Genomic DNA, 18,280 nt, shown 5'->3' on the forward strand with positions numbered 1-18,280 from the left:
CTTCTTGTTAGAAAATAGCCTGCAATACCATGCAATACCATTTCACATGAACCACCAATAATACACAAGCTACACTATTTCATAAATAGAATTATTATTTTTAGCAACATAGTTCTGATACTTAAAGTTTCTAAGTTATCATTTTTATTTTGTGATACAGGCTAGGACTGCAAAGAACAATTTTTATTTTGAATGGATTTAACATAGCTTTAAGAAACAAAAAAGACTTTCAAATCAGATTTCATTTTGGGATCTGGCTTGCACAGTACCATTAGTGACAATAGTTAGACATTAACATCCCCACAGTAACATCATCTAGTTGAGATTGTACCTCAGCTCACTTGTTGCTGAAACTATCATTTGTGTTTTTGTTACTTGTAAATGTAACTATTCCAGTACATTTTTGGCCAGCTTCTGACATTCTCCTCACTGTCATCCAAATATATTTCATGTCAATTGACATGTTCAGTTAAGTCAAAGCCTTTAGCTTAAAGCCTCATTTTTGGGTTCAAAACTGCTTCATTGGCATTGCTCATCCCCCCCACGGATCCTACAGTCACCACCTCTGGCCCCACCCCCCCCCCCCCCGATGCCCCCTATGAGTGTCACTTCTGTAAATGACGTCACCCCCCGCAACTCTACTACTATGCCCACTCCATTTACAGTCTCCACCCCCTGTCCCAGCTCCAGCCCTATACTAGGTCCTAGCTCCAGGCCCTGCCGAGTTTACGCCATCCCCCCAAGACCTCCTCCTCACTGAGGACGAACGATCAGTCCTCAGTAAAGGCTTTACCTTCACCTCCCTCCGCTCCCAGATCAACAAATTCAATACACGTTGTGATGCTGAGCACATTTTCTGTCGCCTCCGCCTCCGAGCTTACTTTTTCAATCAAAACTCCTGCCCACCTTCTGAGGACCCCTTCGCCCACCTCCAACACACCCCATTCACCTGGACACCCCATGCCGGACTATTACCCACCCTCGATCTCTTTATTTCCAATTGCCGCTGGGGCATTGACTGCCTCAAACTGTCCACTCCTCTCACCCACTCCAACCTCCCGTCCTCATAATGCACAGCCGTACACACCTTCACTCAACCCCAACCTCACCATCAAACCAGCAGACGGGGTTGGGGGCTGGCACAGTGGTAGTTTGACGCATTGACCTCTGCATCGCTGAAACTAGGCACCAATCGGAGACATCTCCTCCTACTGCCCCCTCGACCATGACCTCACCTCCCATTACCAAACCATCATCTAACAGATCATAGACAATCTCTTCACTTCAGGGGATCTCCCACCCACAGCTTCCAACCTCATAGTTCGGGAACCCCACACCACCCAGTTCTACCTCCTTCCCAAGATCCACAAGCCTGTCTACCCTGGCCAACCCACTGTCTCAGCCTGCTCCTACCTCACTGAACTCATCTCCACCTAAAACTGTCCTATCCCCCCGGTCCAGGAACATCCCACCTATGTTCGGGACACCACCTACACCCTCCACATCCTCCAAGATTTTTGTTTCTCTGGTACCCAAAGCCACATCTTCACCATGAATATCCAGTCCCTTTACACCTCCATCCATCATTAGAAGGTTCTCCAAGCCCTCAGTTTCTTCCTCTCCCGATGTCCCACCAGTACCTTTCCACTAACACTCTCATTTGTTTAGCTTAACTGGTCCTCACACTCCATAATTTCCCCTTTGAATCCTCCCACTTCCTCCAGATGAAAGGGCACCCGCATGGGTGTCAGCTATGCCTGTCTTTTCATCAGTTAAATGGAACTGTCTATCTTCCATTATTACACCAACATCATTCCCCACCTCTTCCTCCGCTACATTGATGACTGCATCGGCACCACCTCGTGCTCCCATGAGAAGGTTGAGCAGTTCACCAACTTCACCAATGCATTCCACCCCGATCTTATGTTCACCTGGACCATCTCAGACACCTCCCTCCCCTTCCTGGATCTCTCCATCTCCATCAACGGTGACATCTTCTACAAACCCACCAACTCCCACAGTTATTTGGACTACACCTCCTCTCACCATGCCTCCTGTAAAACTGCTATCCCTTTTTCCCAATTCGTCTGCCTCCGCCACATCTGCTTCCAGGAGGACCAGTTCCACTACACAACACACCAGATGGCCTCCTTCTTTAAAGACCGCAATTTCCCCTCCCACATGGTTGATGATGCCCTCCAGCGCATCTCATCCACTTCCGCAACAAGGACAGAAACCCCCAAGTCGTCACCATCCAATCTTATCAACCTCCGTATACATCACATCGTCCTCTGCCATTTCTGCCACCTCCAAACAGACCCCACCACCACAGATTCATTTCCTACCTCACCCCTACCCACTTTCCATAAAGATTATTCCCTCCATGACTCCCTCCGCAAGTCCATACCCTGAATAATCCACCATCCCTTCCCGGTCCCTTCCCCTGGCACTGCAGGAATTGCAAAATCTGTGTCCAAAGCTCCCCCTTCACCTCCATCCAAGGCTCCAAAGGAACCTTCCACATCCATCAAAGTTCATCTGCACTTCCACACATGTCATTTACTGCATCCGTTGCTCCCAATGCGATCTCCTCTACATCAAGGAGACAGGACGCCTACTCGCAGAGCAACCAACCAACCCCACTGCCCCCTGGCCGAACACTTCAACTCCCCTTCCCACTCTGCCAAGGACATGCAGGTCCTGGGCTTCCTCCAGCACCACTTCCTAACCACCCGATGCCTGGAGGAAGAATGTTTCATCTTCCACCTCAGAACCCTCCAACCCCAGGGCATCAATGTCAATTTCACCAGTTTCCTCATTTCTCTTCCCCCCACCTTATCCCAGTTCCACCCTTCCACCTCATGACCTGTCCCACCTGTCCATCTTCCTTCCCACCCATCTGCTCCACCCTCCTCTCTGCCCTATCACCATTACCCCTAACTCCATCTACCTATTGCACTCTCAGCTACCTTCCCCCCAGTCCTACCCCCCTCCCATTTATCTCACCACCCCCTCAGCTCATTGCCTCGTTCCTGATGAAGGGCATTTGTCTGAAATATTGACTCTCCTGCTCCTCGGATACTGCCTGACCTGTTGTGCTTTTCCAGCACCACACACTCGACTCTAATCTCCAGCATCTGCAGTCCCCACTTTCACCACTGTCACCCCTACCTCAGAAAATTATTGCAATAATTAGCCTCTAATTATCTGTGCTTATAATTCTAGCTTCTTGAGCATTCCTTAATGTAATTGCTCCATCATGAATGGCATTGTCAGCAGCTGCCCAAACCCCAAGTCCTTTACTAAACCTCCCAACCTCACTTTCCTACTTTTAGATTATCCCCAAAATCTATCTCTTTGACCAAGCTATTTGCCATTTGACCTATTATCGCCTCATGTGGTTCGGTGTTATATTTTACTTTACAACAGAAGCATAGAATATAGGGACAGGAGTAGGCCATTTGGCCTTCTGAGTCTGTTCTGCCATTCAATATGATAATGACTGATGATCCAACTCACTCGTCTATCCCCACTTTCTCCCCATAACCTTTGATCCCTTTAGCCCTAAGAAATGTTTCTATTTCCTTCTTGAAAACATTCAGCGTTTTGCCCATTGTGAAGCATCTTAGGATGTTATGTTACATTAAAAGCTTGATAAAAATCAAAGTTGGTGATTGCTGCTGTGATTTTACACAATGAGCCACAGCATAGTTCATGCAGCAGCTTCATGGTTTATCAACCCAATAGTCTGAAATTAATAAAGATCTCTGCAGTATTGTGCTTTGAGCATATCATTATTTGTGCAAGTTAAACAACCTCCGACTTGTTTACACTCTGTTGAACATAGAAGATGAAACGTCTGATTGTTCTTATTGTAATGCAAACAGTGAAAATAATTTTTTGCTACAGTCTCCATCGTGTGGCTAGAAAGCAAACTGCAGAAATATTTTGTTGAAAAGTTTCATAAACAAGCAATTAATCTATAGCAGGCTGGCTTAAACTCAATTGAAACCTAATGTGGTTATGGTATCTTAAAAGGAGGATACATGCTCCAAGTATACCAGGTGATACATTGCAGTAAACGATAACAACAGAGACATTGAGCTTCATCTTTTGATTTTTGGCTAACTCTGAGTTATGTCAAGTTTTTTGGAGAGATTTCCACCATGACAGCTAGCCAGATTTATCATTGTATCTTCTCAAATTTATCTCATTAACTATTTATTCCACTTGTACAGCATCCCTCATGCCAGATTCTGGCCAAATCTTACCACATGCCATTCCCAGGACGTCACCACTCAGTGAATAGCCACCTAAGACCAGCATACAGTGCACTGTCACCATCTTTAAAAGGCCACTGTGTACCTACAAGCATCGGCAATGAAAAGGTAAGATAGCATCACGATTCTCCGACAGAGACCTGGAGGTCCTGATCAAAGGGTTGATGTAAAGGAAAGGAGACAGTTTCCTAGAGAACTGGAAAAGGAGGCCATGACACTAGATCTTGGGCAGCCTGGTGTGATGTCACCACCCAGGTCAGTGTTATCCCATGGTTTAGAGGAATGGCCAGCTGTGCCATTAGATGGTCAATGATTTTCTCCACTGCACCCAGCGTAAGCAACATGCTCTTCTCTCTGTTACCTTGGCCTCAGTCTAACTCTGTCACCCTCCTCACCCTTGCATCTCCCTTTTCCCTTTAGTTTCTGGAGATAATCCCTACAAACTGACCTTAGCCTGTTCCCTTCAGTGACCTAACCAGACATTTTAAGTGGATGCCTGGCTTCGACCAATCCCCTGGACTGATTTTGGAGAATACCCTTGACTTTCTGGCCAGTACCCTGGATGGAGAATGCCTCTGTGGACTTCAGTGAAGTCTACCTCCTTAAGACATTGAGAGGTGGCTGCTTGCTTGCTGTGTATGCAGTGTGTTTGCCACATAAAGCCCCTAGCTCATGGTGTAGGTGTGGGACTGATGTAACACACTGCCTTACAGCAAGATGTATGCCCTCTTGACTGAGGACTGCTAACCAATGAGGCAAACTACCTAGTTGTGTGATGCACTAATTGGCATGACAGCATTACGAGAAAGCAGGTAGGTGCTGAGTGAGCACAGAGAAAACAAGTGGACAATCCTCAGATAAAGTTGGGTCCAATCTGTCAGCTGGATGCCTGTTCTGGCACACAGGATCCCAACAGAAGGTTTTCAATGGTACTAGCTGATGCACCCTGCAACATAAATCTGCGCTTCCAAAGTATCCTGCCAGTGCATTGGAGAAGTGCCATGCTGGTTGTGAGGAGTTGTGTTTGCAGGTTGTAACCCTTGATTGTGCCCTCAGATACAGTTTGGACATACTCTGTAGATTTCCACGTTGTGTAAGTGGCGAGCTGAATTCACCAAGCATCCACTCTGATTTCCATGTTGAGTTTCCTAGCTAGAATCTCCCCCCGCCACTCACCCTAATTATAAAACTTGGGACAAAAGTGGAGCCTTCCACTTTTTGGAGAAAATTTTTGGAGGAATTTTAAAGATATGAGTTAAAAGAATACATAATTTCTCATCCAATTCTGCCACAGGTTTCACAACACCTCATGTAACTTGGATCCCTATAAGATTCCATTCATAGGGCTATTCTTCCCCATCTCAACACAGTGTAAACCCACACTGAGTGAGTGGAAATAGAGTTGACTGGTACCAAATGCAAATCTGAATGTGAGATCATAGTATCAATGTGAATATACATGATGTGTATTAAAATTCTTGCTTTGACAAGTTAGGACATGGCTGCATCTATAAAGATCTGATTAAGTTATTGATTTTCTTCAAAGCACAATGAAGACATTGTTACAAAAAGGAATGACATTCATTCTCACCTTAAGAGGTAGAAGTAATGTATTTGAGGCTGGAGGTGAATGGCGCATGTTATATCTTTCAATGCTCTTGTCAGATTATGGATCTGCCACAAACAAATACAATCATGAAACATACCAATAATATCATTAATTTCTTTTTTGCTGCTTCTTCTTCTTTGCAGTTTTCCGTCACAGACTTTCAAGTTTTGGCCTGTGTTTCTGCTTCTTTTCATAGTTCTGTTCTCAGACTGCAGTGCAATCAGGCGAATCAGATCAAAAGATCAAGGAATTTTAAAGATATGAGTTAAAAGAACACGTAATTTAGGGTTTTGCTATAATGCTTTGCGCTGATTTAAAATTCAATTTGAATGGATCAGACTTCACTCACAAAGCAGGCCATGCTTTCGTGCTGTCAATGTGAGTTTCCAGTGACTGCACTGGTTGACGAGACTCGCCCATTTTGCAATCTTTTTTTAACAGGCACAATTTAATAATGATTTTTATCACAAAAAATATTCCATTCACTAAGAAATGGACAACACCCTGTACACTTACGCAATGAGTAAATGACTCAATATAGTTCGAGGCATGGTTTTTGTGATATAACATCAAATGATGAGGGCGGCACGGTGGCACAGTGGTTAGCACTGCTGCCTCACAGCGCCTGAGACCCGGGTTCAATTCCCGACTCAGGCGACTGGCTGTGTGGAGTTTGCACGTTCTCCCCGTGTCAGCGTGGGTTTCCTCCGGGTGCTCCGGTTTCCTCCCACAGTCCAAAGATGTGCGGGTCAGGTGAATTGGCCATGCTAAATTGCCCATAGTGTTAGGTAAGGGGTAAATGTAGGGGTATGGGTGGATTTCGCTTCGGCGGGTCGGTGTGGACTTGTTGGGCCGAAGGGCCTGTTTCCACACTGTAAATCTAATCTAAAAAATCTGATGCTCACAGAGCAAAATAGAGTTTTTTTTGAGGTAAACCAACTTTCAAATGCATTTTTTTAAAAACTGCACTATTTTACTACACATATTAGTAAATACTTTTAGAGCAATGAAAATATCAAATATGTTTTAAAAAAACAAAGAACTCCAATACTGGAAATGTGAAACAAAAACCAAAATTACAGGAGAAACTCAGCAGATCGGGCAGCATCTGTGGAGAGAAAGCAGAGTTAACATTTCAGGTCCAGTAATCCTTCTTCTGAACTTATGGTAGCTTGAAAACGGTAGTGTATATGCTGACCTGGGGAGAGGGTGTATAAGGAGTAAGCAATAGGTGAAGTCTAGGCCAGAGGGAGAGAGAGTGAGACGCACAGTTAAGCAAACAAAGGGGTAGATAATAATAAGACAAGGAGATAGAAGAGCTACTAATGGGGACCATAAATGGGTTGGCTGTGCTAAAAGCAGGCCATGTGACAACAGGTCATGGTGAATGGAAATAGCTAAAGAAGGTGTTCAGACCTTAACAATATTGAACTGGATATTGAGTCCTGAAGGCTGCAGGGTCCCCAAGTGGACAAAAGAGGTGCTGTTCTTCCAGATGGTGCTAAGGTTCACTGGAGCATTGCAGCAAGCTCGAGCCAGAGATGTTGGCCAGGGAACGGGGTTGTGTGTTGAAGTGGTAGACAACTGGAAGCTGAGGGTCATTTTTGCAGATAGACTGTAGATGTTCTGCAAAGTGGTCACACAGTCTGCATTTGTCTCCCCAATGTGCAGGAGAACACATTGTGAGCAGTGAATACAGTAGACTAGATTCACCTGGAAGGTGAATCACAGTTTCACCTGGAGGGTGTATCTGGGGCCTTGGATGGTAAGGAGGGAAGAAGTAAATAGGTAGATGTTACACCTTCTGCAATTGCATGGGAACACCCATGGAGGTGTTGGGAGCAGAGGAGGAGTAGAGCAGGATGCTTAAGAGAGAAAACATCCCTGCAGAAGGCTGATCGGGGAAGGATGGGAGACATGTGTCTGGTCATGGAGGTGCTGCAAATGGCAGCTTATGCTCTCCAGATGTGAATGCTGGTGGGGTGGAAAGTGAGGGCCAGGGGAAGGAGAGGGGGTGAGGGCCAAAGTATGGGAGATGTGTTAAACACAGCTAAGGGCTCTCGTGGTGGAGGGGAATCTTTGGTTTAGGAAAGAGGTGGATATTTCTGAGGTGCCCTGATTTTTGTATGATTCCAACAATACTCTGGACACAATTTATTTGCATGCATTTTCATCGTATGAATATGACCTAAACCCAAAATTATACTTGGAGGAAAATAGAATTATGCAAAATCAACCCCAGCCATCCAGGTAAATAATGTGAACTGAATAGCTTTACCATTCACTCAAGAAAACTGCTGGGAACTAACCAATTACCACCAAGTCAAACAAAAACCAGAAAACTGCAGATGCTGGGAATCTGAAATAAAGGCAGAAAATGCTGAGAATAAAACCCTCAGCAGGTTAGGCAACGACAGTACAGGGAGGGAAACAGAATAAATAATTTTCTGGTAAGTACCAATCTTAAGCAAATTACCATGCTGGCCCTTGTGTTCTATAAAAGAAGAGAATTCCCCATTATCCAGAGGAGATTCTACTTGGAAGTCCTTCAGAAATGCAGAGTTAAACTTTCATTCTGGGAGATCATACATAGGTCAGAACTGTCAGAGGAAGGCAAACCACATTCCCTTCTCACAGCAGTCAGCTGCTGTATGCTAGAGTGGGTCAGGTCAGACAGCCAGTCCAAGGGGAATGGATGGTCAGATCTGGCAACAGGAGAAGGGGGGATACTGGGAGTCAGAGCTGACAGAATGAGAGGTAGTGTTTGGGGTCAGTTCTGGTCCAGCAGCAGTCGGGGCATTACAAATAGGGGGTCACATTAGTTCCAGCAAGAAGTCCCACACACTCAGGTCTGGCAGAAGTTAATCCAGTAGAGGGCGGGTTTTTAGATTAGATTAGATTACTTACAGTGTGGAAACAGGCCCTTCGGCCCAATAAGTCCACACCGACCCGCCGAAGCACAACCCACCCATACCCCTACATTTACCCCTTTACCTAACACTACGGGCAATTTAGCATGGCCAATTCATCTGACCTGCACATCTTTGGACGTGGGAGGAAACCGGAGTACCCGGAGGAAACCCATGCAGACACGGGGAGAATGTGCAAACTCCACACAGTCACCTGAGTCGGAAAATGAACACGGGTCTCTTGCGCTGTGAGGCAGCAGTGCTAAACATTGTGACACCGTGCCGCCCAGGGTGCAGATCAGGCCGGGGATCGGAGTGTCAGATCCCAGGAGGAGATAGCTGGTGGTGTCAGATCTCGCAGTCGGAGGGAGTCAGGTCCTGGAAGGGGGCAAATGATGGTGTCAGGTCATGGGTAAGTTGGGTAGTGGTCATGTCCCAGGGTGGGGAGGGAGTCATGTTCTGGGCAGGCAATGGTCAGGTCTTGGGGAGGTGAGCAGGTGTTGAGGGTTGTCAGACTAGGATCTGGGGGGTAAGGGGTCTGGGTGATGAGAGTGAGCTGAGTATGGGGTCAGCTGAATAGTTACTCGGGAATTACCCTATGTCTAGTTTTTCCAGAGTAACTATTTTACTTAATTTCTTTGGAACCATCCAAAGTCTTTAGTTTTATGGAGACTTTCAGAGGGTTCCAGATGTAGAGGAACTGCCCAGTGAAATCTTAAACTTCCTGGGCAATTCCTTCAGAGTTATTTGATGTTCACACATCCTCTCAATGGTGGAATAACAACTGTCCGATTATCGGAAAGTCTGTCCCATATGTGATCTTTCAGCAGAGCTGGGAAATTAAATTTGCAATAGGTTTTAAGCAAGAGTAGGTGGGATAAGGGCAAGAAGTAAGGTCTGTGATAGGATGGAAGACAAGAGAGACGATAACAGAATTAGTCTTTCAGGACCAAAGGGAATAAAGACAGGGTAGGGAGAGAAACAAAGAAACAGGAGCCTCAGTAGGAATGTATCATATTAAAGTGGGGTATGATTCCAGGAGTCAACCGGGTTCCTAACCATTTTTGTATCATTAGATAATGAGAATAATACTGAAAAAAGATACATTTTGTTAAAACATCTTGACTTGCATTTGTAAAAAGAGCATATTTCACAAGAATATAAAGGTCAGAACTGGTCATGGTTACTGATGATTACTCAATGTTCAGCACCATTCACAACACCTTAACAATCCAGCAAAATAATATCCAGGTGCCAATGTCCACTTAACAAATGGCAATGAACTTCATACCACATAAGTACATTGCATGAGAATTTCCAGTAAGGGAGAATCTAATCATTACCCCTTAACATTTAATAGCAACACCACTACTGAATCCTGCATTGCATCCTGGGGGTTACGATTAACTAGAACCTGAGCAGGATTTTCAACATAAATGCAATAGCTATGAGAGCAGGTCAGTGGCAAGGAATATGTGTGAATGACTCACCTCCTGACTCCCCAAAGCCTGTCCACCATCTACACGGCACAAGACAGGAGTGTGATAGAATGCTTCACACTTCACTGGGTGAGTGTGGCTCCAACAATGTTCATAAAGCTTGAAAGCAACCAGGTCAAAGCAGCCTGTTTGATTAGAACCACATCTTCAGACTTCCCTCCCTCTACCATCAATGCACAGAAACAGTGCAGTGTACCATTCTTAAAATTCATCAAGGCTCTTTAGACAGCACTTACCCTCCCACAAACACAACATTGAACATAGAACAATATAACACAGGAACAGGCTCTTTGACCCATGATATTGTGCTGAACATGATGCCAAATTAGACTAATCCCATCTGCCTGCCCTTAGTCGATATCCTTCCATTCCTTGCATATCTAAAAGTCTTTTAAATGCCCCTATCATATCAGCCACCACACAACAATCTAGAAGGATAAAGGTGCCACATGGGATGATACTATCTATTATTTCCTCTCCAAGCCAGTCACTATCCTGCCTTGGAAACATGTTACTGTTTCTTCAGTGCCACAGAGTCCAAATCCTGGAACTCCCTCCCAAAATGCATTGTGGATTTACCCACACTAAATGGTCTGCATTGATTCAAGAAGCCAGCTCATTACCACTTCAAAGGCAATGAGGAAATGCTGGACCAGCCAGCAATGCCTTCATCCCAAAAATGAATAACCAACAAATTCTCCAGAAAATCAGCTAATTCTTGACAGGGATTAAGATTGGAACTTTAATCAATGTAAAAATATACTAAGAAAGACATAGTGAACTGAACATCAAAAATCAGTTTTTCATTTTTGTTTCAAATATTTGTATACCTTCTGATACGCCTTTGCCCGGCATACATAGGCTCTTGTTGAAGTTGGTTCAACCTTTAAGGCATTTGAAAATTTACGGATTGCTTCATAATAGTAGTCCAATTTTAGAAGATAAATAAGCCCAAGATTTATATGAGCTAAGCAAATAGATCTGGAATTAAAACAGAAACTAGATTAGCCATACAGAAATGGCTCTGATTCAATAATAACAGGATGTAAGCATTTTATGTATATATGTTAGCATTCTGACCATTCTGAAAACCACCTTTTCATTACTCAGCAAACTATCACCTGTGTTATTCAGATATGTACCTGAAATTAGTCCCCTTTACTTGGTCTTCTGAATTCATCAATACTCTACAAGTAATGTATTTTTTGCTGATTTATCTTCAAAACATGAAACATTTTGAACTCAACAGTTCACTAACATGCACTTGTGACCATCCATTAGCATGCTGGCATGACTCAAATAATTTTGACTTTTAAAGAATGAAGAACTAGTGTGAAAAGTAGATTCCAGCTTTTTGACAAGTAGTAGCTGCTCATTTATCTGATTTTAATCCTCAATATAAACAGTATGTACTGGAATAAGTCGAGAAGAATATTAGATAAAGGATATGTGACATATAACTAATTAAAATAGTTCCTATTTAAATCCTGCACAGTTCATAAGTTAATTGGAAGGGAAACCTAGGAGGGAAAATGAGGCTGGAGGAGTAGTTTTGGGGAACAAAGAAGGGGCAAAGTAACAAGTTAGGTACTTTACATCAGTCCTCATGGTGGAAGACACCGGTAGCATTCCAGAACTTCAAGAGTCAGAGGGCTGAGGTGATCATCAATAAGGAGAAGGTACTAGAGAAACTAAAAGGTCGGAAGGTGGATAAATCACCGGGACAAGGTGGATTACACCCCAGTGTTCCAAAGGAGGAAGCTGAGCAGATTGTGGAGGCATTGGTAATGACCTTTCAGGGATCACTGGAGTCAGGGAGGGTCCCAGAGGACTGGAAAATGGTTCACGAAACACTCCTGTTTTAGAAGGATGGGAGGCAAAATACAGGAAATTGTAGGCTCGATTAACCTGACCTCAGTTGTTGGTAAAAATTTTACAGTCCATTATTAAGGATGAGATTGTAGATTACTTGGAAATCCTATGGTAAAAATGGGCTGATCAGATTGGCTTCGCCAAGGGAAGGCCATGTCTGACAAATCTTTCAGGAAGTAACAAGCAAGTTAGATAAAGGGGAGCCAAAGGACATGATCTATTTGGATTTCCAGAAGGCATTTGACAATGCGCCACACTAGAGGCTGCTAACTAAGAGCTCATACTGTTCAGTACAAAAACGTTACATGGTTAGGGGATTGGCTGACTAGCAGAAAACAGAGCGTGGGGATAAAGAAGTATTTTTCATGATGGCAGCTGGTGACAGTGGAGTTCCACTGGGGTCAGTGTTGGGACCAGAACTATTCACATTAAATATTAGTTATCTGAACAAATGAACTGAGGGCATTTTTGCTAGGTTTACAGATGACACAAACATAGGAAGAGGAACAGTTGTGTTGAGGAAGTGTTGAAGCTCAGAAGGACTTGGACAGGTCTGGAAGTGGGCAAAATATGACAGATGGAATACAATGTGTGAAAGTGTGAGATTGTGCACTATGGCAGGAAGAATAGAAGCATAGACAATTGCAAATTGCATTCAGTAGAATCAGTAAAGAATATTTAAATTGTTGATTTTAACAAAGGTGAATCTCTCAGAGTTACTAGTCATATCCCCAGAATATTTGGCAGTACATGCAGTCCCCAAGGTCTTTCACAACTTTGGCTTCCTGAAGAAGAGTTTAACTCCTTTCCCTCATTTAATCATTAAATGGTCTTTAAAAGTGGCATTATTTATCTTAGTTCCACAGATACAATTATCACCAAAAGGACACAATTATAACTTCCTTCAGTCAGCTCATGATGGTTCTGATGGCATATGTTTCATGCAACTACTCAGTTACACCACTGTACACAATATGGCTGGTGCTGGTAAAATAACATCCACCTCCTCCATTTTTTGGGTAGCTCACGCATGTCATCCCATCACTTGGGAGAAAGTGAGGGCTGCAGATGCTGGAGAACAGAGTTGAAAAGTGTGAAGCTTGGAAAGCACAGCAGGTCAGGAGCATCCAAGGAGCGGGAGAATCGACGTTTCAAGCATAAGCCCTTCATCGGGAATTTTTTGCTGCAGGCTTACACCTGAAACATCGATATTCCTGCTCCCTTTGGATGCTGTCTGACCTTCTGTGCTTTTCCAGCCCCACACTTTTCAATATTTCCCATCCCTTGCCTGTTCTGACCAGCGAATGGAAACACTGAAGAAACCATGTGTCTGTTCTGACCACAAGTTGGAATCTCATCTGGCAACCTGGTGCTTCTTTGTGGTCTCTCAGATTCCATCGCTAAACCATCACCTTCCAGACTCCCATCACCCAACTATCAACTCCCAGAACAGGACCTCACCTCCCATCACCTAATCATTAGCTCCCAGATCATCCACAACCTCATGAGCTCAAGAATCTCCCATCCATGGTCTCCAGTCTCGTAGACCCACAACCCCCTCCCCCCCCCCCGCCCGGTTCTACCTCTTATCCGAACTCTACAAACCTGACTGCCCTGGTTGACCCATTGTCTCGGCCTGCTCCTGTCCCACCAAACATATCTCCTCATATCTTGACATCGTCCTGTCCCTCTTGGTCCAGGAACTCACATATTCATTTGGGACACCACCCACACCCTTCACCTCCTCCATGACTTTCATTTCCCCAGCCCCCAATGCCTCATCTTCACCATGGACATCCAGATACACATCCATCCACCACAGCAAAAGCCTCCAAGCCCTCCATTTCTTCTTCTTGTGCCAACCCAACCAGTACCCCTCCACCGTCACACTCCTTTGATTGGAGGAACTGGTCCTCACCTTCAACAACTTCTTCTTTGAATCCTCCCACTTCCTTCAGACCAAGGGGTACCCATGGGCATACACATGGGCACCAGCTATGCCTGCCTCTTTGTTGGGTAGGTGGAACAGTACATCTTCTGCAGTTATACTGGCACCATCCCCCACCTTTTCCTCTACTACATTGATGATTGTATCAGCATCACCATATGCACCCATGAGGAGGTTGAACAGTTCATCACTTTCATAAAAACCTTCCACCCTGACTGTAAGTTCAGATTCCTCCCTCCCCTTCCTGCACCCCTCTGTCTCCATCTCCAGTGACAACTCAACATGGACATCACATTACAGGAAATACATCTCCTCCCAACACCCTCTCCTGTAAATACGCTATCCCTCTCTCACAATTCTTCCAACTCTGTAGTATCTGTTCCTAAGAGGAGCAAATCCACTCCAGGATATCCCAGATTACCTTCTATTTCAAGGACTGCAATTTCCCCTCTCAAGTGATCAACAATGCCCTCCAGCACCTTTCCTCCACTTCCTGCACCTCCACCCTTGAACTCCACCCCTCCAACAGCAACAAGGATAGAACCCCCCTGGTCCTCACTAGATATATTTCCCTCCCCACCCCTATCTTCATTCCACAGAGACCATTCTTTCTGTGACTCCCTTGTTAGGTCCATGCGCCCCCCCACCACCCCACCCTCCATTCCCAGCACCTTCCCTTATCGCCACCCACAGCTCTCATCTCACCTCTGTCCAAGGCCTCAAAGGATCCTTTCTCATCAGAGATTTTCTTGCAAATCCAAACACCTCACCTACTGTGGAGCAACACTCCTCGGATGCTGCCGGAACTGGTGCTTCTAGCACCACTAATCCATAATCTGGTGCCCAGCATCTGCAGTCATTGTTTTTACCTCAACTACTGTGTCTGTTGCTCTTGATGTGGTCTCCTCCGCATTGAGGAGACAGGATACTAATCCCATCGCCCTGTGGCCAACCACTTCAACTCCCCCTCCCACTCCCCCAAGGACATGCAAGTCCTGGGCCTCCTCTACTACCAAATCCAAGCCACCCAACGCTTGAAGGAAGAACGTCTCATCTTCCACCTTGGTGCCCTTCAACTACACGTCATCAACGTTGACTTCACCAGTTTCCTTATCTCCCCTCTCCCCTCTCATTCGAGATCCAACCCTCCAACTCAACACTGCCCTCTTGAACTGTCCTACCTGTCCACTTTCTTCCCACCTATTCACTCTATACTCCCCTCCGACCTATCACTATTACCACCCACCTGCATCTACTTTTCGCCTTCCCAGCTACCTTACTCCAAACCTACTCCTACCCTCCTATTTATCTTTCAGCCCCCTTCCATGCCTCCACCCCCTTCCGTCACCACATTCCTGAAGAAGGGCTCTGCCCGAAACATTGATCCTCCTGCTCCTTGGATACTGCCTGACTTGCTGTGCTTTTCTAGCGCCACACTTTTTGATGCTTCTTTTTGGTAGTCAGCCTCAGTTTTCCTTGCAACCTTTGTCAGGGGCTAATTTCTCTGAGTCTCAGAAGTCTGAAGCCATGGCCAGGCAAGTCCCCTTCCCAGAAATCTGGAGTTATTGAGTTTCAGTTTCAAAAATGCAGACTTTGCAATCATTTTATCACACCCTGGATTAACATTACAACAGAGATGCAGCAGAGATTGCTGAGAGGGCAAACTTTGCACAGCATCCTCTGCCAAATTGAAGCCAGACAATGCAGATGGCTACAAGCTTCCTGCATCACCATGACAACAACTGACTGGAACGTCAGCCAATGTATCTGGCATTATCGTGACATTCCCTTTGGCTTTCTCCTGCATATCATTGCTTTGGGATCCTAATGTGAAACTCTTTTATCTGAACTGTGACCTTGCCCTCTGGTGAGCTGGCAAGCCAAGCATTCTTTGACACTGGCCTCATTACTGCCACGCATGCAACATTGTACTAATCAAAATTATATAACACTCATGCAGCGGCAATATCTGAGCTGATCGATGCAAAGGACAGATAAATGCCAAGACATTGTTATCAATGTTGTTTTATTCTTTCTCTCCTCTCCTGGCTGAGAAGATGATAGTTCTTTGGTATCTATAATCAGAAAGTCAGGAGTGAAGAAGCTTTTATGAAATAAGGGAAGAGGGATGGCGAACAGGAGGTCCATAGTACCACTAGATGCAGCTCACTCATAATACCTGAAAGAGCTGGGAACTGCAAAGTGCTGCAAGGCTGGAGCAGACCACAATTATCACTGTTCTCAGCAATCCTGGGAGACACGGGCTCTGTAAAGTCAGCCTCAGGATAAGGAAGATCACTTGCCCCATTGAAGCTATCATGAAAGACATCCAGGTGTCTTCCTCTTCCTCTGCCAATGCTGCTCTGCTCTTATTTATTTTACATCCCTTGTCCCGCAATAGAAAGGATACAAGTCAGTGCCAAAGCAAAATACTGCAGAGGCTTGAACTCTGAGACGAAAACAAAATTGCTGAAAATATTCAGTTTGTCAGGTAGCATCTATGGAGAGGAACATCAACAGAAGTCTATGATTGTGCTGTATTATGCTTGGGGGTGTGCTTACAGCAATAGCATTGAGTAGCCTCTTCTCATTCAATGTAGCTTCTCTTTAAGCGGGACAAACTGTCTTAAGCTGGCTGCATCGCATGCCATTAGCACTGAGATTAGATTAGTTATAGTATGGAAACAGGCCCTTCGGTCCAACAAGTCCACACTGACCCGCCGAAGTGAAACCCAGCCAGACTCATTCTCCTACATTTACCCCTGCCCCCAATACTGCGGGCAATTTAGCACGGCCAATTCACCTAACCTGCACATTTTTGGACTATGGGAGGAAACCGGAGCCCCGGAGGAAACCCACGCAGACACGGGGAGAATGTGCAAACTTCACACAGTCAGTCGCCTGAGGCAGGAAATGAACCCAGGTCTCTGGCGTTGTGAGGCAGTAGTGCTAACCACTGTGCCACCATGCCACCCACCGTTTACCTCCATGCTATGCACAGTGGCAATCAGATGAGTATTAGAGCCCTAAGCCACAATTATGTATGTGAGGCTACACCACAAAATATGGTTGCTGTTTATCTTCACCTTAATATAGACATATTCTTGCATTAAAATAGTTTTAGACCCCATGGAAAAACACAAGGCAGTACATTCCTGATGTAGGGCTTATGTTCGAAACATCAACTCTCCTGCTTTTCCAGCACAACATTCTCGACTCTGATCTCCACCATCTGCAGTCCTTACTTTCTCCTCCTCGACTACATTTAGAGCACTTTATATAGTTTTGGTCACTGTAATATACAAAGGTTGGACAGGCACTGGAGAGGGTGCAAAGAGGAGTAACAACATTGATGCAGAAATGTGCAGGTCCACATTAGGAAAGGATTGACAGGATGGGTTGATTTCTCTGGAAAAAAGAATACCAAAGGGTCTCTAAATGCAGGTTTTAAAATTATGAAAGGCTTTGATGAAGTGGATGGAATGTTTCCTCTTGTGTGAAAGAGTTTAAATAGAGATGATCAATATAACGTAGGCAAAAAGTAATCCAATAAGAAATCCATTAACCAATGAATGGTAAGAATGTGGACCACGTGCGACCACAGGGAGTGGCATAAGTGATTAGCACAGATGCAATTGTGAAAGCTGGACATACAATTGGCAAAGCAAAGTTTAGATGGAGGATTTAAGTGAAGAAATTTGGAAGGAGACACAAATAGCAAATAAACACCAGCGTGGACTGGTTAAACTGAGCAGCCAGTTTCTGTCCCTGTAATTCTCTGCACTTCAATGCAGACCTTCTGGAATGATTTCCCATCAGACTTTCACATTCATTTGACATAATGCCTTTGTTGTGATTTGGAGCCAGGTACACCTCATTGTCTACGAGATTTCTGTTTGGGATTGTTAACCTGGGCCAACCAGGAAAGCCTTGGCTGACCAATATTAACCAGAAAGTTATATTGGATGTGGGCACTTGCACTCCCTTTTTGATTTTCTTATAAACCTTCCTCTCTGTTTCTGGTTGCACTTCAGTCCCATGTTCCTGATCTTTGGGGACCCAGTACAGAGAGGGGAGGGCAGGTCTGAGGACCTCCTCATGAGTCTGCTCCTGGGACTGGCCAAACTGGCCATAAACAGGTCCAGGCAGCGGGTCGTGGAGGG

At 44.9% G+C, this 18,280-nt stretch overlaps 1 protein-coding gene across 1 annotated transcript in view; it reads right to left on the reverse strand.

Moving 5' to 3' along the window:
- The window catches only part of ttc6 (tetratricopeptide repeat domain 6), a 198,897-nt gene that overhangs the window by 71,082 nt on the left and 109,535 nt on the right, over nucleotides 1–18,280 (reverse strand). Inside the window, exons 20-21 of the mRNA XM_060828959.1 lie at nucleotides 11,128–11,278; nucleotides 5,872–5,954 (exon numbers count right to left, since the gene is read on the reverse strand). Of these exons, the coding sequence (XP_060684942.1) occupies nucleotides 5,872–5,954; nucleotides 11,128–11,278 (234 nt within the window). The remainder of the gene's footprint in view (nucleotides 1–5,871; nucleotides 5,955–11,127; nucleotides 11,279–18,280) is intronic.

The sequence above is a fragment of the Hemiscyllium ocellatum genome, chromosome 8 (genome assembly GCF_020745735.1).
Source record: "Hemiscyllium ocellatum isolate sHemOce1 chromosome 8, sHemOce1.pat.X.cur, whole genome shotgun sequence".
In the NCBI taxonomy this organism is placed as follows: Eukaryota; Metazoa; Chordata; class Chondrichthyes; order Orectolobiformes; family Hemiscylliidae; genus Hemiscyllium; species Hemiscyllium ocellatum.